This window comes from Schistocerca nitens, chromosome 12, assembly GCF_023898315.1.
Source record: "Schistocerca nitens isolate TAMUIC-IGC-003100 chromosome 12, iqSchNite1.1, whole genome shotgun sequence".
Taxonomy (NCBI): domain Eukaryota; kingdom Metazoa; phylum Arthropoda; class Insecta; order Orthoptera; family Acrididae; genus Schistocerca; species Schistocerca nitens.
The window spans coordinates 189,769,044-189,794,148 of NC_064625.1; the positions used below are offsets into that span (position 1 = coordinate 189,769,044).

Below are 25,105 nucleotides of genomic sequence, written 5' to 3' on the forward strand. Positions count from 1 at the left end.
CCATGTTAGTAGCAATGTAACACATTCATTTTTATTCTTTGTTTCATTACTTATTTTCATTTCGTTTTTAATTAGTGATGAGTTTTTTTACACACACACACACACACACACACACACACACACACACACACACACACACTGTTAAGCTATTTAGTTGAGAAACTGTTAGTAATTGCAAATATGTAGAAAAGATTAATAATTCACCTCCTAATACTGGTGTGGGCTAATCAAGAGGTTACATCAGACTTTGGCAGACATATTACTATTTTATTTCTGTCTCAGAATGTTCCATTAACACCGGGGAGAAATGGTCATTCGTATGTACACAGAGTGTGGCGTGTCGTGCCGTTGCATCAGCACACTGAGAGGAGAATTTGAATGAGCTGGGTATACGACACTGAAGCAGCAATCACACTGCCAGCAGTGAGATTCTACGAACAGGAGGCAGCAGTCGTAAAAGCGTCCTCAGCATAATAGACCCCGCATGACCGGCAAGCGGTAGCGGGCGGCACGTGGCGACCTTCACAGCCGCGGCCTCGCCGCATGCAGACGGCCCTCATTTCTGTGAGGACGCGCACGTCCGACCTCGGCCGTTCGGGCCGGCCGTGAAAACAGTTGGCTGCCTCTTAATGGGGATCTGCATCCTGTTGCACTGCTGTGACGGGCAAAGTCGGCAGTTATTGACCTCGAAATGTAAGTGGCTTATTGAGACAGCTGGTTAATGAACTGTCTGACACAAAATTCGCACAGGAATAGGCGATACACCTTCTAGTAACATATGCGACACTCTGCAATTTTTATTATACTGATGTACCTTCCAGAACACTTTTATATGTAGCACAGTCTGAAAAAAGTTTGATGCCTTGAACGAACACAAACCGGAAAAAAAAAAGAACCAGGGCTAAAATAATGGTTATGGATAATAATAACTGTGTGTGGGTCAATGGCTGGGTGCAAGTTGGTTGGTTGGATACAGGGAGCAAACTACTGTGTCACCAGTCCCTTTTTCCTCAAACAGATAGATCTACACGATTGCACATCAGAGATGGCCTACTGTGGAAAACCCGAGGGAAGAAGAGCCCGAGGTCTACCGAAGGTCAACAGAGGCTAGGTAATGGACAAAAAAGAAGAAAGGGGGATATAGGAAGAAAGGCAAGGTGCCGTATCTAGGATCAGCTGGAAGCCCCCGAAAGCAGAATGCGATGAGGAACGTACATCCCCCATCCCCTGCCACTTACCAGAGGTGCCGGACTCAGAAACTGCCTAGGAAAGATTAGCAATGCGGACAGGGCGAGACGAGCAGGGATAGATATAAGACAAACGAGTCGAACAGACGACACGAGAGAGAGGAAGGACGAGCTGGGTGCGAGTCTTTCAGTTGCACATTACTTCGGCAACTCGTGTGTCCCGACTCTACCCCAATTATCCAAAAGGGCACAGGGACGAACAGTTTAACATGGAATTGGAACCACGTGTCATTCCTACTGACTCCTAAGCTCATCAAGAAGTGAGGACCAGATTAAAGGCAGACTGAAAACTTCCACAGTCCAACTGTAATTCAATCCCACGACCACTTGCAATCGCAGGCATTAGACAGCCAGACCCAGTGTAGTGATAGGTAAGTAGAACACACGAGGAAGACCAAAAATCATAACACGAAGTAACGTATGATGGTGAATGAAATGTAAACTACAAGTTTTTGTTTTACGTGCCTTTCTGTAAATGGAGAGTGGCGCGGTCTCTGCCTGTCCCTTTTGTTTCCGCCGGTCGTTCTCGGCAACTACGACATCGTCTTTAGGTGGAATCACAATGTCCGAACAAGAATGCCGTCATCTGTTCCAAAACATATTATAATCCAGTTTCTCACAACAGAGGGTGTACAACAGTCTGAAATTTTGAAAAGACTTGTGGCACACCTCGAGGACAGTGCCCCGACAAAGACCCGAGTGTTTGCACGGCACAAACTGTTTTTACGAGGACAAAAAACAGTTGAGAATGCAGTGGACCGATGTCGCTAGAGGATCAGCACGACTGAGGAGGATATTTGCACTGTTCGTCAGCTTACTGAAGACGATCACCAAATAAGAGTCGGTGAAATTGCTACTGAGGTTAGCATAAGCTACAATAGTGCTCAGGCAATCATTATTGACAACCTTCAATTTTGGACTGTGTCCGCAAGGTGGATGCCTCATCTTCTCAGCGCAGATAATAAATCTCGCTTTTATAAGGTGTGCAAATTGCTAAGACATGCCACCAGTCTGAAGGGGAACATTTCTTGCTCCAAATTGTGAGCTGCGATGAAATGTGGGAGCACCATTATGACCTGCAATCGAAAAAAAGAAAGCTACACGGAATGGCACAAAAAGTATAAATCTTCGCCTGTCAAAGCAGAAAATGGTCTCCACACGGAGTAGGTTCTTGCAACAGTCTTGTTTGATTTTAAAGGAATTGTTACCATCAGTTATCACTATGAATGTCACACAGTGAATGCTGCGTACCACTGCCAACTTTTGGAGCAAAGAAAGTTTGCATATTGTCAGAAAAGTCTGGGTTACGATCGCGCTTCACGACAATGCTTGACGCCACACTGTTGTCCAAAATCGACAAAAAATAAAAAACTGTTCTGGACCATACTAGAACAGTCTGATACTGTCCGGACTTTTCACCCTGCGATTCTGATTTGTTTGGAGCCTTGAAAGTAGCTGTCGGATGACACAGATTTGACAATGATGCCGCTGTCAAAGCATTCGTATGCAACTGGCTGCTGTCACAGCCCCATTCATTTTATGAAAATGGGGTCAAGAAACTGGCTATCACCTGTGGAAAACTGTGTTTCCTCTTCAAAAGACTAAGTAGAATGGTAAGTCCATTTGCATGAGTTTTTCTAAAGCTTACATGAACTTATAAAATAAGAAATTCACCCTTGTACTAATACAAATGATACAAGAAAATGAATTTTGCTAGTTGAGAACAGATTAATCATTATTTAACATCATCTGAAGTAATTTAATGATCTGCAACAATTCATCAACTCATTTCTTATGCACAGTTATGATTCTGCACAAACTGAAACTTTCTGTATATGTTTTTCTTCGGTCAGTTCAGTAAATTCAAATCTAGGAATACAAAATTTCATTTTTGTATAAAATACATACTATTTTAAAACAGAAGTTTCTAGAAAACATTGAGAAATGTCGAAGTCAGCCATTCACAATGTAAACAATTTGGACATTAACACTATTTAACATAACTTTAAAGACATTTCTTTGTTTGAAATAAAAACTTTTAGCAACAAAACATCAGGAAATGTAGGAAACTGAAATAGTTAATTACGTAACTGCAACTTGCATGAGGTTGCAAGTGAGTGTCAAAATCACACATTTTATTCAGGAATGTTTTCTGTTTAAGAAAATTATTATTTCAGATATGTGTTGCTTACGGAGAATAGACATCGCACTTCAAACATTATGAAGTTATATTTCTTACTTGTAAATAAGGATGTGTTAAAATTGTACTTGTGGAAACCTTATCCAAATTATTCATTCATATAAGCATCGATGGAGAAGTTGTCATTTTTTATTGGTTTATTTGAATCAAAAATCTATGATTTTTCAATAGTTTATGTAAAAATTTAACTCTTAAGTGATGACACAATACATGACTACATGACATGAGAAATGATGATACACAGAGTGGTTTGAACTATAGTCTGGACTTCTCACCAACCTTAGAAACATGCCAACATTTTATTGTAGAACAAATCTTGAAATTCTTATGGGCTCATTAGACTGCCAAGGCACTAGTTTGTGGCAAACTTACCTCACTTGAGACAATGTGAAAAATCAAGATCATTAGAGACTTGTAAGGAGGAATAGCAACAGAAGGCCAGCATAAGAAAAAGACAGGGTGGAGAGGAACAAGTTCCCAGAATGCCTCAGCAAGAAGGGTCGGATTGCAGGATTCTGACAACCACGATATCGAATCCAAACTGAAAACCGATAAGTTTTAACTCGCTCACAATGGCCAACTGGCACGGATTCCAAAAATATCAATCGTGCAAAACCCAACTATCATTTTTCTCACATGATATCCTGAAAGTCACGGATCAAGGCAGACTCAGTCCCCAAACAGCATTCTCACACAGAACAGTAACAACACATGTCCCGTAATGCCAGGTAGTTGCCTGCGTACTGTGGTTACAACACTGGTGCTGGTAGTACAATACAGAAGTGATGACACCACATTCCAGGATATATGTGGTTACTATTTTATCACGATTTTAATCCGCGTGACAGTGCCACTTATGGTAACATATTTTAACTGCTTCCTCTGTTAAATTTATGAAGACACATTGTTGTTGTTGTTGTGGTCTTCAGTCCTGAGACTGGTTTGAGGCAGCTCTCCATGCTACTCTATCCTGTGCAAGCTTCTTCATCTCCCAGTACCTAGTGCAGCCTACATCCTTCAGAATCTGCTTAGTGTATTCATCTCTTGGTCTCCCTCTACAATTTTTACCCTCCACACTGCCCTCCAATGCTAAACTGGTGATCCCTTGATGCCTCAGAACATGTCCTACCAACCGATCCCTTCTTCTTGTCAAGTTGGGCCACAAACTTCTGTTCTCCCCAATCCTATTCAATACTTCCTCATTAGTTATGTGATCTACCCATCTAATCTTCAGCATTCTTCTGTAGCACCACATTTCGAAAGCTTCTATTCTCTTCTTGTCCAAACTAGTAATCATCCATGTTTTACTTCCATACATGGCTACACTCCATACAAATACTTTCAGAAATGACTTCCTGACACTTAAACCTATACTCAATGTTAACAAATTTATCTTCTTCAGAAATGCTTTCCTTGCCATTGCCAGTCTACATTTTATATCCTCTCCACTTCAGCCATCATCAGTTATTTTGCTCCCCAAATAGCAAAACTCCTTTACTACTTTAAGTGTCTCATTTCCTAATCTAATTCCCTCAGCATCACCCGATTTAATTCCACTACATTCCATTATCCTCGTTTTGCTTTTGTTGATGTTCATCTTATATACACCTTTCAAGACACTATCCATTCCGTTCAACTGCTCTTCCAAGTCCTTTGCTGTCTCTGACATAATTACAATGTCATCGGCGAACCTCGAAGTCTTTATTTCTTCTCCATGGATTTTAATACCTACTCCAAATTTTTCTTTTGTTTCCTTCACTGCTTGCTCAATATAGAGATTGAATAACATCGGGGACAGGCTACAACCCTGTCTCACTCCCTTCCCAACCACTGCTTCCCTTTCATGTCCCTGGACTCTTTGTTTGAAATAAAAACTTTTAGCAACGAAACATCAGGAAATGTAGGAAACTGAAATAGTTAATTACATAACTGCAACTTGCATGTGGTTGCAAGTGAGTTTCAAAATAAGACAGATATATTTTGCTAATTTCCCAATCCACACATATCACGAAACTGCTTGTTACAGCTGAGACAATAATATTATATACTTTTTTTGTAAAATATGCACATTTCTGTATTTAGACCAATCTGAAGACGATGAAACCCAATAACTGAATAAACAGATATTTGCAATCTGTGACTATCGTGGTATTTACAAAAAAATTTGTAACACCGGCTCACTGTCGCCTTCACAGCATCTATGTCCCCCATAGTGTGTTTCGTGGACTGCACGTAAGTGACGACTCTAGGAATATTCTAACAACTGCTACAATCACTCACATAGTTGCAGCAAACACAGAGGTGTTTAAGCAACTGTTAATACCCACTGCATTCAGAATAAAACATGAAGCCATCACTGGTACAATGAAATATACCACGCACTTCACTGTGTTTGTCTAGTACAGATGCAGATACAGAAAGCACACGCTCTTAATAAATACGTGTCAACTCGAAAGGTGTGGCCGACTTGACGTGTCGGTCACTACTCACCGTACACTTGTGCGGCTTCTCCCCGGTGTGGCGGCGCATGTGGACGACCAGCATGTACTGCGCCTTGAACGGCTTCTCGGCCCGCGAGCAGCCCTCCCAGCGACAGACGAACGACTTCTTGTTCGTGTGGATGTGGTCGTTGTTGATGTGCTGCGAACAAATGGGCAGCATTACAGACGTGGTGCGTAGTTGCGAGTGATACTTATGCAGCACAATTACATTTAATTTATTAGTTTCATAAGCTAAACATTTTAAATGTGACAGGATCGGTGACTCGTACACGTTCATTTCTCTGTGCATCTCTTTGTTAAGTAATTTTTCAGAACTTACTAAGTTTTCAATCAATCCAATTTCCCTCTTCTTAAAAAACCTTACAGTCTGGGACGAAGATTATAAATACTTCTCCACTATGTACGGTTTCGGTCTCCAGACCCCATTATTAGGTATCATAAGAATACATTTAAGAAAACTCACAGGGTGACATAAAATCTGTGACTTCAAACAACATAAAATCTATCAAATTACAGTTGTCAAGCAGTACAATGTATTACACGGTCAACTGTACCGAACACAATTAGCCTTCCTCCTACATACGGAGGCACTCCACACGCGGGAAGAAAATACGCAGAGTGCTTCCGAACACCATGTTTGGCCTAAACTATATATTTAGAATTAAGATTTGCTACATTTCATAACTGACAAGGTAATATATTTTACTACTCGACAACAGTCATTTATGATGGATTTTATGTTCTTATGCCACATTTTTTAATATTGCCGTACACACTGTTTTGAATTATCTTAAGATAATTCTCCAGAATGAAACCTGTTGAGAAGAAGTGTTTATCTGCAGAGCTTGAACAGTTTAACTATGAGATTTTTTTAAATACTTACTAGCTGTCAGGTACCACAGTCACAATATGTTTTTCCCTCTTGTATCTACCTCATTATGATATCTAACATCATTACTCTTTCTGCAAATCAAGTCTGAAACATAATGGTTTCATATAACTTGATTTCGAAATGCATTTTTTTTTTTTACATCAATGCCTTCCAATATTCTACATTTTGGAAGTATGTTTCTTCCTTGGAGAAACCATGGATGCCCAGGGACGTCAGAGCCTCATTCAGAGTATGTGCACTTAATTCTACTTGTGGTACCTGTAGGTCATTTTCGTTTGTTTAGAATTGCGTAATATGATTTTTTTTAAGTTTAAGGATAAGGTGCTCACAATGAAGCTGTTGTAAGTCTGATGAATGATATATATACGGCAACCTTTTTTTTTTAACGACCTGTGCGGTATTACGCGCGCAAATAAAGTTGACACTCGGTGCGATATATGCGATTGCAGTCTTTCTCGGCGAGTTCCACTGATGAATTCTCGATTTATCAGCCGAGTGGTGGCGTCGTCTTGTTGCTACGTTTCAGTGAGTTTCGTGCCCATCATTTCGCCAGAAGAATTCATCACTGGGCGCGATGGCTGATGGGAGCGACCGTAAAGGCATTTACAGCCACCGCGCCGAGTGTCAACTTTGTTTGTGCAATCTTCAATAGTCCTACAGAAGATAAACAATAATAAATACGTAATACCATGGTTCGCATTTGCAATTTTGTGTAGTTTTGTCCAGTACGTACGTTTAACTTTTTATTGTGCCCACACAGATGTTTTCGGAAAATTTACTGTAGTCTTTAACTAGTTTTCAGCACATCTTTGGAGAATAGGGTCAATTCTAGTGTCCGATAGCACCCGTTATTTTGTTTGTGCCACAGATTGCTGTCATTGAAAGTCAAATGATTTCTCTGGATTTCCTCGTTACGCGCGTATATTAAAACTTTGATGTAGATTGTGCGGATAATATAATGTATGCACTCGTAATTGCTCTCGTGTTCTTAGCTATTTCAGTCATATTCCACTCGTTTAACTGACCTTCGTTCATAAATAATAGACGCGTTAAATGTATTATTTTATGGCATGCTACATTCGTTTGTTTATGACTACGATCCGTTCCATTCATAGATACTTCAAGGCAGCATCTTTGCCTTACCTATGACATCATTGGTCAAAGCCGACGGGTGGTATCGGACACTAGAATTTATCCTTGGGTGTTTGTGTTGTCCTCATCATTTCAATTTCATCATCATCATTCGTGGTGGCTAGATTGGACTGTGTAAAAACAATCTCACTGTGTACAAATTGGGAGTTTGAACGCACTCTGATGACCGCGCAGCACCACATCTTCGTCGCTCTGCAGGTAACACAGCATTCTCAACAATGCCAGCGATGTATTTTGTCGTCCAAGATCTCGGCATTGTTGGTTCATGTGTACTGTTTGTCACTTCATGATTTTGTTCTCTGAAATATGTACCGCACGCTGATATGTAATTTTCATTATTATTCAAATCCACAATTATTCATGTGTTCACGGAATTTCGTTTTAAATTTTCTCCATTTTTTTTTTAGTGTCACATTTCAGTTTGGTGATGCGTAAAATCGATATATATATATATAATTACTTTACATAATTAGTACAAAAGTAAACTAAGAAACATAACTAGTATAAATCCTAAAGTGGGTTGTTTAGAAGCTTATTTCATCTTTTGATGAGTTCTGTGTGCAGCAGAAAATTTGTAAAATTTTCGAGAAAATTCTTGTTTCATAGATAACCTTGTTCATTTAGATTATAGGGTAGGATATAGACCACAAGGGGAACTGAAGGGGAAAGTTGAAAAAATTAGGCCTAAAACACTTTCTGGTCCATTTTGGATTCCCCAGACCACATATTTCAATGGCTCTTAAAACTCCTAAGACATGCCAATGTAACTCTGGATTAAAACGTATTTTGCGATTACCGAGAATGCACTAAATACACTAAAATATGTAACTGTAAATAATTAGCTTCTTACGTCCACGATTTTATTTAATTTATTTTTCAAACATGAAAAATATATTTAAAAACAAAAACGGAAAATTAGGAATAAAAATGTAAGTATTTAAGAACTGGGAGAGGATAACTAAATACGGCATTAAGAGCATACGGTAAAATAATCTTACAAAGTTCATCCTATGGTGATCCAAATTTATTTCTCATGTAGTCAAGATTGGATATAAATATTGTAGCAAAATCGTGCAGATTCGTGTCTATCTACCCTGAGCCTTCATTCATTCGTTGTCATACCAAAACAGTTCACCAAAGCCTGGAATATTGTCTCTTCAAGGACTAATATAACTGGGCTTAGCTGGCACGCTAGTAAATGCTGCAAACCATTAATTGTTACTGCACGAAAGCTTTTAGTGGGTGTAATTACTTATGCTCGGATTTATACGTTCAGCGGCGTCATTTTTTGTCAACCGAGACTCAGAAAATTGAAAATGCTTTTCAAAATATAGTACCAGAAAAAAATTAGTACAACCTTTTTAAGAGTTTCCAATTCACTCAAGATTTACTGTTGCAACAGTGCATATGGGGTAGATGACATTATTACATTTACAGATCAATAGCAGAAGCAGTTCTGAGGTTGCAGGCATCGACCCGTGCCGAAACACCCATAATGGTACGTGGTGTGTCGTCCACGGGCGACAATGCAGGTGCTGACTCCGGCATCCAGTCGATGGTACAGATGGCGAATACTGTCCTGGGATAGGTTTGCCACGACCTGTTCGCGTGGCTCTGTAGGAGTTGCTGGTTGACGAGTCACACCGTTCACTTCTCGTTCCACGATATCCGACATGTGCTCAACTGAAGTCAAGTCCGAAGATCGTGCTGGCCAGAGAATCTGTGGCACATCTCGCAGGGCACGTTAAGTTTCGCGGCTGAGCATTATCCTGTTGGAGCAACATATCTCCTTCCTGTTGCAAGAACAGCGAAGAAACGGGTCTAAAAGCATTATGCACGTACCGCGTGCTGGTCAGCGTCCCCAACAGAGGCGAAAGAGAGCACCACAGACCGTAAAGCCGTCGGCACACGGACCGTGCATCCGAACGTTGAGCGTTGAGCGTGCCGAGTTTCTGACGTCATAGCGTGGAATAGCACGTTCGGGAGTCTTTCCCAACGTGCAGAGCAATATCTGGCGTGTCAGATATTCTGAGCGTGCGTCTGAGCGTTGACCAATGAGATGGCACAACGCCACCTACGTCACACGCACGCCGTCTCCCTTCAGTGCAGAGTTGTGAGGCGCCATATTGGCATTCATTTCAAGCCTATATGTATATTTGCCGTTTCTGACCACCAGCAAATTGAGAATCACTGGAAAACCCATTGTTAGTTTTGTGATTCGTTCCAATAAAATAATGAGAAACATCGTATTCGTGGCAAAAGAATTATTGTAACGAGTGTATTAAGAGAGTAGGCTATTTGAGGACAGCGACACACTTAAGATCCACCCAAAACGCATTGTTCTTGGTACAACTTGTTATAATTAAATTTCAATTAGGAACATATTTACGATTAAGGTTTTCAGCATAAGGTAAACTACAATGTTTACTAGTCAAAGGCGTGTTGTTGGTATAGCGTAATGAGTAGTATTATTGTCCCAAATGGAGTTCATTGTTGCGGTGGTGGTTCACGTCTTGCCACTTCTAAATTTTTTTCCCGACATTCGCGTATTTATTAGATTCTGATACTTCATTATTAGTTTAATGTAAGTATATACTACAATATTTGATGTTATGTAAATATAAGTTCACCTTTTTTTGAGGGGTGACTTGTTCGATTGGCTTAATCTACAGGACAGCTTGCGCTACTCGTATGAAGATGTTTTGCTCCTTTTTCTTTTACGCTTCGTAATTCACATGTTGCAAAGATTCTCCTACTGGGTAGGAACAGTGATCGAGTAAGACTGACCCCGGGGTTCTACTAAAACGTGGGAATGATGAAATAATGTTTATCTTATGCGGAGAAGTATTCCAAATTTGTACCGCACTGTTTGTAATGGAGCTTTTATAAGCATGTGTTCTAATTGATTGGACGTGGTACTTTCCTTTTCGTGGACGATGCGGGAAATGTGCGTTGTAATAGAGCTAACGTGGGAATTTTACGCGCGCCCATTGAGTGAACAATATGATTTACGAACTAGGAACGTCGCTCAGCTGTCACTGGAGTGCGTTGCGATCGCGTCTACCACGTTGGGGCCCACGTACCGTGTGCACAAGTCGCTTCGTTGCTGAGCGTTCAGCAGCACGTTGAACTTGGCGCGCTCATCGTTAACGTTCGACAGCACGGTCCGTGTGCCGACGGCTTCACAGTACTCCTCGTAGCGACTCACCTTGACGAGGTCGTCCTGCGTGGGGAACTCCGTGCCGCAGTCGCGCCAGTGGCAGTGCGTCTCGATGAAGTCCGCCGGCTCGTCGACGCCCAGGTCGGCGTCGGCCGCTGCCAGCGCCGCCACCGACAGCGCCTGCTGGCTGGTCGAGACGGCGGGGGCGGCGGAGGCGGGGGCGGTGGAGGCGGGCTCCCGCTTGATGCGCGCCGTGGGCCGGGCGTGGCGCACCTGGTGCTGCTGGTGCTGGTGAGGCGTCGACGACGAGCTCGTGTCCGCCTCCACCACGCTGACGCCGCACGACGCGCCGGAGGCCTCGCAGCGCAGCTTCTCGCTGGCGGCCTGCGGGACACGGGGTGGGATCACTGGTGAGATCGAGAGATGCGGGTCAGAGGGAGGGCCTGGTGAGTATTGTAGGTGGACGGGGAACTGGGTGTGGTTAGGGAGGTCAGGAGATGCAGGTCAGAGAGAGGTACTGGTGAGTATTGTAGGTGGACGGGGAGCTGGGTGTGGTTTGGAAGGTCGAGAGATGCAGATCAGAGAGAGGTACTGGTGAGTATTGTAGGTGGACGGGGAGCTGGATGTGGACGGGCAGGTCGAGAGATACCGACACGAAAAGGGAGGAATGGAGATTGGGGTTCTACAACCCATTCACATAGAGGTCATTAGGGATGGAGCACGAGCTGGGATTGTTTGGAGGATGGAGAAGGTAACTGGCGATGACCTTTCGAAGGAAGCACCCTGGCATTTGCCTGAAGCAATGTAGGGAAATCACAGAAATCCTTAATCTGGATGGCCGTGGTTGGGTTTGAACTGTCATTCTCAGGTTTGTGAGTACGGGCTCCAATGTGATAACTCTGTTCTGGCTATTCGCGTACTGGGAGGTATTCGTGTGCGCTAGTGGAGAGGTCACTGACAAATAAGAAAGCCCAAATAATTAATAATCGATACATATCGTTGCATATAGGCTGCTGCAAAAAACTTAAGGACCGATGTGGCTTCCGCTTGATGGGTCGTGGCCAGGTAACACAGCTCCACAAAACTTGGACCGTACAGAGAAAGAACTGCTACATTGTAGTACATAAGCTAACTGAAACAAAAACGTAATGAGACAAGTGAAGTGACTCTTTCATTCAAAGACAATAATTACGCTGAAGCCATTGCGATTTATGGTGGCCCCCAAGACATTACAATTGGTGGGAAGTATTTCTTAATAGGGTGTGTGATCACCACATGCTCTGCAAAGTGCATCCATCCTGGATTCATTCACTTGCGTGGGTGACAACTGCCGGATGGTAGATGGTGCATGTGGGCGTCTTCCCAACGCATCTTGCCGGCCGGTGTGGGCGGGCGGTTCTAAGCGCTACAGTCTGGAATCGCGTGACCGCTATGGTCGCAGGTTCGAATACTGCGTCGGGCATGGATGTGTGTGATGTCCTTAGGTTAGTTAGGTTTAAGTAGTTCTAAGTTCTAGGGGACTGATGACCTCAGATGTTAAGTCCCATAGTGCTCAGAGCCTTTTGAACCCAACGCATCCCACACATTCCCGATGGGATTTAAGTCGGGTGGGCAGTCAGGCCAGTCCGTTCGGCAAATATCCTCTCGTCCGAGGAGCCCCTTCACCAGTGCTATTCAATGCGGTCGCGCAATGTCATCCGTAAATATGAAGTCAGAGAGAAATGCACCCTTGAAAAGACGCACATGAAGGAATAGTGCTACAGTAACGTCGACTCGCGGGTACAGCGTGTTCAGAGATGTCCAGATCAGGAGGCCCAGGCAACGTTAAGCCTCCCCTCACCTGCACCATCAAAATGTTTCTGTTTGCAGTTGCTCGTGGGATGCATTACGTGCTCCTGCAAGGGTCGGACATGATCGTTTTGGTGCTCCAAGTGTTACGGTGTGGGAAGGAATAATGCTACTAGAGGATAGTGATCTCTAAATCTGGTCAACATTACTGTGGTACTGTACTCCTTCCCTATGTGCATCCGTCCACGGGCGCATTTAGCCTTGTTGAGTGGAATGAACAGTTTAATGAGTATGGAATAATGATTAGGGCTCGTACAGAGGCATATAGGCAGTCATTTTTCCCTCGTTCTGTTTGGGAGTGGAACAGGGAGAGAACATGCTACTTGTGGTTTGAGGTACCCTCCGCCACGCACCGTATGGTGGATTGCAGAGTATGTATGTAGATGTAGCTGTAGATCTTGAATAAACAGAAGAAAAATGAAAGTAGTGCAGCAGATATGAGACTAGCGATAAATTTAACATCAAAATCAATGACTCCAAGGTAGATGAAATGAAAGCAAACTGACTTATAAAGAATGATGCAAGGACATAAAAAGCAGATTAGAATAGACGGAGATGGCATTCCTGTCCAACAGAAAAATTTCAGGCAGAAATTTACGTATGGAGCGCAGCATTGTACGGAGGAGAATCACAAAAACCGGAAAAGAAGAGAATCGAAGCGTTTGAGATGCGGTGTTACAGAAAGATGTTGAGAGTTACGTGGGCTGATGACATTTGGAAAAAGGACGTACTCTGCATAGAGAACACTAAGAAGGAGAAGGGACGGAATGACAGGATATGTGTTGAAACATCAGACAACTACTTGCGTGGTACTAGGAGGGCTGCACAGGGTAAAAGCTGGAGGAGGGAAAAAGGGGGGGGGGGCGACAGGAGGTTACAGGAGATGAAGTTGTGGTTGCTGCATCAAACCAGTCTGAAGACCGATTTAAAAAAAGAAACGAAGCTGCAGTAAAACATCTTACATGTCTGGCCTGAATTAAGATACTGTCGTTTTACAACCAATTTAATAACAGGTTTTTTATTGCAGTGGATGAATCAGCGGGCTAATCTGGCGACAAAATCAGGGCTGTCATTTGACAAATGGCAGCTCTGACACGGTGGCCACATTAGTAAGTTGTTAACTGCTGAAAAATTCGGAGTAGGTATTAAAGTCCATGGAGAAGAAATAAAAACGTTGAGGTTAGCCGATGACATTGTAATTCGGTGAGAGACAGCAAAGGACTTGCAAGAGCAGTTGAACGGAATGGACAGTGTCTTGAAAAGAGGATATAAGATGAACATCAACAAAAGCAAAACGAGGATAATGGAATGTAGTCGAATTAAGTCGGGTGATGCTGAGGGAATTAGATTAGGAAATGAGACGCTTAAAGTAGTAAAGAAGTTTTGCTATATGGGGAGCAAAATAACTGATGATGGTCGAAGTAGAGATGATATAAAATGTAGACTGGCAATGGCAAGGAAAGCGTTTCCGAAGACGAGAAATTTGTTAACATCGAGTATAGATGTAAGTGTGAGGAAGTCGTTTCTGAAAGTATTTGTATGGAGTGTAGTCATGTATGGAAGTGAAACATGGACGATAAATAGTTTGGACAAGAAGAGAATAGAAGCTTTCGAAATGTGCTGCTACAGAAGAATGCTGAAGATTGGATGGGTAGATCACGTAACTAATGAGGAGGTATTCAACAGAATTGGGGAGAAGAGGAGTTTGTGGCACAACTTGACAAGAAGAAGGGACCGGTTGGTAGGACATGTTTTGAGGCACCAAGGGATCACAAATTTGGCATTGGAGGGCAGCGTGGAGGGTAAAAATCGTAGAGGGAGACCAAGAGATGAATACACTAAGCAGATTCAGAAGGATGTAGGTTGCAGTAGGTACTGGGAGATGAAGAAGCTTGCACAGGATAGAGTAGCATGGAGACCTGCATCAAACCAGTCTCAGTACTGAAGACAACAACAACAACAACAACAACAACTGCTGATTCGTCCACTGCACTACAAATGCCTGTTACTTTCTAAACTATAGGGCCGTAAGTGGGCCAGAAGTTAAAAAAATCCTATTTAATATCGGAGTGGAGTCGTGCCTCGCCGTGTTGGAGCGACCAGTGCGCAGTGTCAGCGGTGCTCGATGCAGAGCTGCTGGCACGGCCATACATACGTACCTCGACTTTGGCGACGGCGGCGGGCGGCGTGGGCGTGCTGGGTGCCGAGTGGTTCTGATGGTGCTGCTGGTGCTGGTGGTGCTGATGGTGGTGCTGGGCGGCCGCGGCCGCGTGCAGCCCGAAGAGCGCCTGCGCGTGCGCGTGGGCGTGGGCGTGCGCGTGCGGGTGCGGGGGCGGCAGCACGGGCGGCGGCAGCAGCGCGCCCGAGCGCAGCAGGTGCGCCTGCAGCTGCTGCAGCTGCGCGCTCGCCGACGGGTGCAGCCCCACCGCGGGGCTCATGGCGCCTGCGAGAGAGCGGCGGTCCGATGTGGCACCCGTCCATTTCTACTATTTCGCCACTACTTTTTCTATCTACATTAATGTGACCACCTCCTATGTTCGACTTCAGCCAGCAATAACAACTCTCACATGGCAGGTGGCAGCACTAGCAGCCGGCCTGTGTGGACGAGCGGTTCTAGGCGCTACAGTCTGGAACCGCGCCACAGCTACGGTCGAAGATTCGAATCCTGCCTGGGGCACGGATGTGTGTGATGTCCTTAGGTTAGCTAGGTTTAAGTCGTTCTGAGTTGTAGGGGACTGATGACCTCAGATGGTAAGTCCCATAGTGCTCAGAGCCATTTGAACCAGCACTAGCAGTGGAGGGGATATGTCGGGGTGGGAATGGTCAGCAGTGCAATTCTTGTCGTAATGTGGAAATGGAGCAACTGACGTCCAAAAGGGTGCATCAGCTATCGGGCCAAGGATGGAAGAATTTTCAAAACGGTTAAGTCTGGAAAGCCTTCACGTGGCACTACGGTTGAAGGATACTGTGAGTGGGAAAATGGAGCCGTCCAAAACCAGAGCCGAGGAAACTGTAGTGCACCACAGGTCAGAGATGACCGGGGTGAATGATGATGTGTGTCGAGGGCCTCCTGTCGGGTAGACCGCTCGCCTGGTGCAAGTCTTTCGATTTGACGCCACTTCGGCGACTTGTGCGTCGATGGGGATGAAATGATCATTAGGACAACACAACAGCCAGTCCCTGAGCGGAGCAAATCTCCGACCCAGCCGGGAATCGAACCCGGGCCCTTAGGATTGACAGTCTGTCGCGCGGACCACTCAGCTACCGGGGGCGGACACCGGGGTGAATGACGGCGGAGGAGATGTGTACGTACGGTCGAACAGATGTGCAACTATCGAGCGACTGACTGTCCAGATGAATTGAGGGGCTAGGGACAGTGTCTCATCGACGACCGTTCAGCGAAGCTCGTTGAATACGGGAATCTGCAGCAGGTACCCGGTTCGCGCACACGTGCTGACTGGCGTCGGTGGGCAACTGATGTCCACCGAGTGGTGACAGGTGGCTGTTTCAGATGAATAATGTTTTGTGCTCATTTGGACGGATGGCCATTGGCGTGTACGTCCCTGCAACAATCGTCAGAAGGGTCCATCCCCTAGCAGGGTGTTTTCGTGGCAATGTCTGTGTGATTTCGTCATTCTGGAAGGCACAACGGATCAACATAAGTATGCATCTATATTTGGGAATCATGTCCACCCCTAGACAAACTTCGTATTTTCCTCAGCACGATGGTACCTACCGTCAGGACAATGCAACGTGTGACAACTCTCAGCGAATGTGTGTAGTTTGAAGGGCACCTGGATAAGTTTACTGTACTCCTCTGGCCACCAGACCCTCCGTATTTAAACCCAGTCCTGAATTTGTGGGACCATCTCGATTCGGCTGTTCGCAGCACGGGTCCTAAACAGACAAACCTATCGCGTCGGAGTCGGCGCCATTCCACATCCCTGTCCGTACCTTCCAGAAGTTCACTAACTCTTTCCTATGTCTCCACATTGCGAAAGTTGACTATACAGACTTATGATACTAACGTGAGTCAGTTCTAAGGGGCAGAGGGACCGGCCCCCACCAGAAATTAGTAATACAGTTTTATACTGCGTATTTTTTTCAGTGTTTTATGAAACAGTTTGAGTATGACACGATCTGGTGCCAGAGAGAGTTACGAGTGTCCAACATAGAAAGGGAGGGCTGGACCACGGGGCTGTACATCGCATCCACATCGAGGCCATTAGAGATGGAGCACGAGGTCGGAATGTTCCAAGGGTGGGGAACGAAGCTGCCAGACTAGAGGTAATCAGGCGCAGTTTCCACGGCTCCGCTGCAGGAACGCAAGCTGCCCCTTCCTCGAGTCACCCACCAGCCCACCGTTTCACGGTGACGGACCTGTCATCCTCAGCCGGCGCCAGAGGCTCGTGGCCTGTGGCCTACTTCCCGGCCGCCTCAGCCCTCGGGGCCACCACGGACGGACTGGTTCACACGTACACCTCCTCACCCGCACCTCGACCAACCCTGCTGCCTGTCACGTTAGCAGTCTGTCACCCGCACCTGTGCACAGTGTCTGGGGATTTCCCCTTACATCACTTAACGCACCTACCTGTAGGTCAACTAAGGCCGTTGGAAAATATCGATATATCGGTATATCAAATAGCGGATATCGAAATACCACAGTTTTCAAATTTATACTGACTTTTTGATCACCCGTTATTTCGTTCCAAAGATGTTATCGAGGAGGTGGTCACGATGTTAGTGTTACTCACCGGCGGAGAGGTGCCCGTAGCTGCCGCTGGCGCTGGAGGAGCGGCTGCCGGCGCCGTTGACGATGGAGGCCAGCGAGTTGGGCGAGAAGCGGATCATCGAGTTGATGTCGAACGAGTCCGAGTACGGCGACGAGGACAGCGCGCGCTTCCTGCTCTGGCGCAGGCTGCCCGGCCGCGGGCTGGTCAGCCGCGAGCCTGCAACACCACAAAGCACCACCCTCCAGCCAGCTGCTTCAGGCACCAAAGACGGGCGGCGGCGGTGGCAGTGTGTTCCGGGCACATCACAGCTCGGTACACTGCTCCCGCACACACATACAACTTGTTTGTCTACCACATTCTGTCCAAGTACTGCACCAACTGCTGTCCCATCTTTGGGCAGCCGTCTGGGTAGTCATACCCCTTGTGGTCGTCCACATTTACAGATCTCACCTCGTCTTGTGAGGCCCATACTTTCCACACAAACCTTCCAATTTCTTTTCCTTGTCTACATTCATTAATCTCGCCGGCCGAAGTGGCCGTGCGGTTAAAGGCGCTGCAGTCTGGAACCGCAAGACCGCTACGGTCGCAGGTTCAAATCCTGCCTCGGGCATGGATGTTTGTGATGTCGTTAGGTTAGTTAGGTTTAACTAGTTCTAAGTTCTAGGGGACTAATGACCTCAGCAGTTGAGTCCCATAGTGCTCAGAGCCATTTGAACCATTCATTAATCTCGTATTCCACACTGATCTGCTATCGACACATTTCTTCTTTCGTCCCACACAGTTACTCCTTGGGTCACGTCCAGTACCTTCGTTTTCACTCTAGTTAACTTTTATCTTTTTCGTTTGTGCTGCAGATGTCAAACCTGGACGCACCATTGTTTTATACAGGGCGTTACAAAAAGGTACGGCCAAACTTTCAGTTAACATTCCTCACACACAAATAAAGAAAAGATGTTATGTGGACATGTCTCCGGAAACGCTTCCTTTCCATGTTAGAGCTCATTGTATTACTTTTCTTCAAATCACAGGAAAGCGTTTCTGAAGAAGAGAAATTTGTTAACATCGAGTATAGATGTGTCACGAAGTCGTTTCTAAGTATTTGTATGCAGTGTAGCCATGTATGGAACTGAAACATGGACGATAAATAGTTTGGACAGGAAGAGAATAGAAGCTTTCGAAATGTGGTGCTACAGAAGAATGCTGAAGATTAGATGGGTAGATCACATAAGTAATGAGGAGGTATTGAATAGAATTGGGGAGAAGAGGACTTTGTGGCACAACGTGACAAGAAGAAGGGACCGGTTGATAGGACATGTTCTGAGGCATCAAGGAATCACAAATTTAGCATTGGAGGGCAGTGTGAAGGGTAAAAATCGTAGAAGGAGACGAAGAGATGAATACACTAAGCAGATTCAGAAGGATGTAGGTTGCAATAAGTACTGGGAGATGAAGAAGCTTGCACAGGATAGAGTAGCAGGGAGAGCAGCATCAAACCAGTCTCTGGACTGAGGACCACAACAACAACAACATCTCGTGTACCCATTGCTACCAAATATCAGCCAATTTGGAGATGCCTAAATAAGGGTTAACCACGCCACTGGCGAATAATACAAAATTTTAACACAGCAACCGAGACTGGTTTTTTCTTCAGTCCTTAAGTCTCGCACAGCAGAGCAGCAAGGTAAGGTGGGCAGGTCAGGGGCTATACTCACCGTCCAGCGAGAAGGCGAACTCGGCGCTGGCCACGGTGGAGGCGGCTGGCAGCTCGGCGAGCGACCGCGGCGCCAGGTAGTCGGGGCTCAGCGCCAGGCCTGCCAACATCGTCAACGAACATGTCACTACCATCATAATGAACAGTAGTCGGGGCTCAGCGCCAGGCCTGCCAACATCGTCAACGAACATGTCACTACCATCATAATGAACAGTAGTCGGGACTCAGCGCCAGGCCTGCCAACATCGTCAACGAACATGTCACTACCGTCGTAATGAACAGTAACTGTTTGCGACGTATCTCGGTGTTGTAGAGGACACTGAGGCGAACAGTTTGATCCACGGACACTATCGAGCCGGGAAGCAACCTCAAATTCGTTTACAAAAGGTACCTATTCTGCAGATGATGTCGAATCTCCTCTCCTCGTCTTACGCCAGCATCCCTTATTAACATCAGTAAGTTGACCATTCCTGAGACGGAAATGAACGAAAAAAGACTTTTGAACATGTTGTCGAGAAACTAATTACATTCCCAATTGGATACTAACTACCCATTACAGTCAGAGTCGCCTCTTATTAAGAATTCCAGACAAACCACACCAATTGTTAATTATAAGTGTAAAGTAAAATATACAGAAAGGTCAGTTTTACGACCTGTAAGTGTACGACTAAGCCAGAGACTTAAGAGGGCGAAACGATATTCCAAAACGTGGCGCAGCGCGCATGTGCTGTAACTTAACTCACTTTTACAGGTCGATTTGAGGTCGCTTTCCTGCCCGAAAGACACCGAGTGTCATATACCAGTTTCTTCGTCTAGACTCGACCTACGCCACTGTGGTAGGTTGTAAACAGTTATCGCTTACACTCTGTACATCCATTCCCTGCAAACGAAGCCGGCCGGAGTGGCCGAGCGGTTCTAGGCGCTACAGTCTGCGTCGGGCATTGATGTGTGTGATGTCATTAGGTTAGATGGGTTTAAGTAGTTCTAAGTTCTAGTGCTCAGAGCCATCTGAGCCGTGTGAGCGATACTTTGGAGGTTGTAATATAGTGCTAGAGCCGTCATGTAAAGCCGGTTCTTAGGCTTTATCGGGACAGTTTACGTCTATCTTCACGTTCGAAGTCAGTGAGTTCCACGGAGCGCCGAATTCTGCTGTCTGAGGTGGCTGATGTGGAGTACCTGGCAGTAGGTGGCAGCACAACGGACCTAATATGGAAAACGTATGTTTTAGGGGGTGTCCGGATAGTTTTGATCACACAGTCTATTACGTGATTGTGTCGTCCCTCGAGTATTGTGTACGCAGAATAATATATGAATGCGGCAGTCGCACGTGTGGCCGGTTTGCTGGCTGGCGGTGTACCCGAGGAGTGTGGATGCTGCACTGGACGCGGCCGGGCATTACGGCGGGGCGGCGGCTGACCGACGTCCCTGCGACGGCGTCCATCACAGGAGACGCTAATCGGTCGCATTAGGCGCTCCGCGGTCCCGCCCAGCACAGACTTACGGCCTCCAGTTCTCCAGGCTCCAGTTCTCCAGGCTCCAGCCGCTCGCCCTCCAGGCCCGCAACTTGCCGCGCCCATGTGCAGGCGCTGGTCTCGCACTGTCCACGCTAGAACTGCTGGTATTTTTAAAATAATATCGGCTATCGATACATCGACATTTTACAAGGGCTAATCAATAAAGAATGATCTTTTTTTTACGGTCATAATTTCTCGCGCTGAAATGTAATACACTCCTGGAAATTGAAATAAGAACACCGTGAATTCATTGTCCCAGGAAGGGGAAACTTTATTGACACATTCCTGGGGTCAGATACATCACATGATCACACTGACAGAACCACAGGCACATAGACACAGGCAACAGAGCATGCACAATTTCGGCACTAGTACAGTGTATATCCACCTTTCGCAGCAATGCAGGCTGCTATTCTCCCATGGAGACGATCGTAGAGATGCTGGATGTAGTCCTGTGGAACGGCTTGCCATGCCATTTCCACCTGGCGCCTCAGTTGGACCAGCGTTCGTGCTGGACGTGCAGACCGCGTGAGACGACGCTTCATCCAGTCCCAAACATGCTCAATGGGGGACAGATCCGGAGATCTTGCTGGCCAGGGTAGTTGACTTACACCTTCTAGAGCACGTTGGGTGGCACGGGATATATGCGGACGTGCATTGTCCTGTTGGAACAGCAAGTTCCCTTGCCGGTCTAGGAATGGTAGAACGATGGGTTCGATGACGGTTTGGATGTACCGTGCACTATTCAGTGTCCCCTCGACGATCACCAGTGGTGTACGGCCAGTGTAGGAGATCGCTCCCCACACCATGATGCCGGGTGTTGGCCCTGTGTGCCTCGGTCGTATGCAGTCCTGATTGTGGCGCTCACCTGCACGGCGCCAAACACGCATACGACCATCATTGGCACCAAGGCAGAAGCGACTCTCATCGCTGAAGACGACACGTCTCCATTCGTCCCTCCATTCACGCCTGTCGCGACACCACTGGAGGCGGGCTGCACGATGTTGGGGCGTGAGCGGAAGACGGCCTAACGGTGTGCGGGACCGTAGCCCAGCTTCATGGAGACGGTTGCGAATGGTCCTCGCCGATACCCCAGGAGCAACAGTGTCCCTAATTTGCTGGGAAGTGGCGGTGCGGTCCCCTACGGCACTGCGTAGGATCCTACGGTCTTGGCGTGCATCCGTGCGTCGCTGCGGTCCGGTCCCAGGTCGACGGGCACGTGCACCTCCCGCCGACCACTGGCGACAACATCGATGTACTGTGGAGACCTCACGCCCCACGTGTTGAGCAATTCGGCGGTACGTCCACCCGGCCTCCCGCATGCCCACTATACGCCCTCGCTCAAAGTCCGTCAACTGCACATACGGTTCACGTCCACGCTGTCGCGGCATGCTACCAGTGTTAAAGACTGCGATGGAGCTCCGTATGCCACGGCAAACTGGCTGACACTGACGGCGGCGGTGCACAAATGCTGCGCAGCTAGCGCCATTCGACGGCCAACACCGCGGTTCCTGGTGTGTCCGCTGTGCCGTGCGTGTGATCATTGCTTGTACAGCCCTCTCGCAGTGTCCGGAGCAAGTATGGTGGGTCTGACACACCGGTGTCAATGTGTTCTTTTTTCCATTTCCAGGAGTGTATTATGATATTCTGTTAGCTTAGTAGTTTCATTGTTGGGACTCCTGGCTCCCGGCTGTGAGAGGCTGACTAGTAATATGCATTGGTGGCCAAAGACTTCCAGCGCAAGAAGTCGTTCTCATTCTGCCAACGGCCTTGGTGGAGTGGAAAGAGGTTCAGGGCGCTCTCTTGTCGTAGGGGTGGGAAAGTGCCACTAAGGGCGGAAGAATCGGCACTAATCGACGACATGAGGATTCAGAAGGCAATGGAAACCACTGCATTAAAGATACATAACAGAAGTGTCACGGCGGTTTCTCCACTTCCGGTGTACGGGAGAAAAACTGAGAACAACGTTGCGTCTACCGGTCCATCAATGTATGGGCGGTTCAGTAAAGAGTGATCATAATTTTTTTGTGGTCATAATTTCTCGCGCTAAAAGTTAATCTTACGATATTCAGTTAGCTTAATGTGCAACAAGCACGCCGTAGTAGTTTCATTATTGGGACTCGTGGTTCCCGCCTGTGAGAGGAAGGCGAGGTCAGACGTGTTCAGTATCGTCTACGCTGTAGTGGAGGTAAGACGCGAGGGACAATGTGCAGCTTTGAAATTCTGCTTTCATCCCAATAAATCATCAACCGAGGCCGATACGATGAGTCTGTTCTTCCCTAGAGCACGGCTCGAAGGTGGTTTAAAGATGGGAGGCAGTCAATTTAGAAGGCAGGTGGAGCCGGTGCTCCTGTTACTGCGCAAAAGACCAAACTTCCGGGAAGCATGCTGGATGCTGAACCATGAGGTACGGCCGCATATTTCCAGTGTCGTTGCTGAGTATGTTGCAGAAATCAACGTCAAGTGCGTCCCTCACCCACCCTACAGTGCGGATTTAGCCCTATCTGACTTCTATCTACTACCTGACGTGAAGAGACGCCTTCGTGGGAGGCATTATCAGCCATCAGAAGTAGTGCTGAATGCCGCGGAGGCGATTTTGAAGGACCTCAGCACTTACTAGAAGACATCGCACTCATGGGAGACTGAGAACGACCACCAAAATAATGAGGATGAGTGAGGGTATGTCGTCAAAAGAAAATTATGGTGATTCATTATCTTAAAGCCCTCATAAAATAATATCATTATGAGCTCTAGATATATTAAAAAAATATATTGATACATCGATGGGTAACATATCGGCGTACGGCGTATAAAAATATCGGCTCCACATCGTAAATATACTGGCGGTTTTAGAGCTGTAGGCTTAAGTATTGGCTTATTAGGAAAGCGTTTCTGAAGAAGAGAAATTTGTTAACATCGAGTGTCAGGACGTCGTTTCTGAAAGTATTTGTATGGAGTGTAGCCATGTATGGAAGTGAAACGTGAACGATAAATAGTTTGGTCAAGAAGAGAATAGAAGCTTTCGAAATGGGGTGCTACAGAAGAATGCTGAAGATTAGATGGGTAGATCACGTAACTAATTAGGAGGTATTGGATAGAATTGGGGAGGAGCTTGTGGCACAAGTTGACTAGAAGAAGGGACGGGTTGGTAGGACATGTTTTGAGGCATCAAGGAATCACAAATTTAGTATTGGAGGGCAGCGTGGAGGGTAAAAATGGTAGAGGGAGACCAAGAGATGACTACACTAAGCAGATTCAGAAGGATGTAGGCTGCAGTAGGTACTGGGAGATGAAGAAGCTTGCACAGGATAGAGTAGCATGGAGAGCTGCATCAAACCAGTCTCAGGACTGGAGACGACAACAACAACAACAACAACAAGATATATTCTGTGCAGCCTGCCTATAGCCCGTAGAACAAAAATAGAAGGGGAAAAGCTGGCAACGTTCATGCTTGGCGATGACCAATGGTAACTGCAAGTAAGTGCCACAGTAGAAGGTGACAGATGGGTCCGTCGTTCGGATTCGCCACATATCGTATTTTTCCGGAGCACTTGATGTCGCCTTCCCTGTTATTTTCATTTCTGCCAACGCCAGCGACCTAGCAATCACAGTGTCGAAATTGCGTGGCGAAATTAAACGTTGCAGTTTCTGTTGGTAGCGCCGAGCGCCATTTACGACAGCATTTCTGCTGGTCATCGCAAAGACCAGTAGTGTCATTGTTAATCAGTCCCAGCAGCCGTTTTTGAAGAACGCCGACGTGAAGAATTAACACACTAGGTAAGTTAACAATTGTTTTTTATCACAACTGGTGTGCTGTTTCTTCACGTCGGGTATCTTATTATTCCATTCACCCGCCACCCCACCCAACACAGTTCATTCGGATCTCTTCTTTCTGCCACCTATACTTGCTTCACAGAGACAGCAAAAGGAAAACACTGGACGTGTTGAAAGCTCAAAAAGTAATAGACTCTTTCACACGACGAAAGTAAAATTATGTTCTACTAAAATTAAAAAAAAAAACAGCTTGAAATATTAACCGAAAATTGTGAACAATATAATATAAAATAAAAATATGGGTACTCGGTATCGCCATTTTGATATCGATATGTCGGCGAAAGATATCGGCGACATATATACTGAAGAGCCA

The 25,105-nt window shown here is 46.0% G+C and overlaps 1 protein-coding gene across 1 annotated transcript in view; it reads right to left on the reverse strand.

Annotated features, from left to right (window-relative positions):
* Window positions 1-25,105, reverse strand: part of LOC126215009 (transcriptional activator cubitus interruptus-like) — a gene marked incomplete at its 5' end in the record, with an annotated part of 126,893 nt that overhangs the window by 43,497 nt on the left and 58,291 nt on the right. The window contains 5 exons of the mRNA XM_049941634.1: window positions 5,938-6,087; window positions 11,201-11,536; window positions 15,160-15,443; window positions 17,755-17,949; window positions 19,446-19,544. Coding sequence (XP_049797591.1) covers window positions 5,938-6,087; window positions 11,201-11,536; window positions 15,160-15,443; window positions 17,755-17,949; window positions 19,446-19,544 — 1,064 coding nt within the window. The remainder of the gene's footprint in view (window positions 1-5,937; window positions 6,088-11,200; window positions 11,537-15,159; window positions 15,444-17,754; window positions 17,950-19,445; window positions 19,545-25,105) is intronic.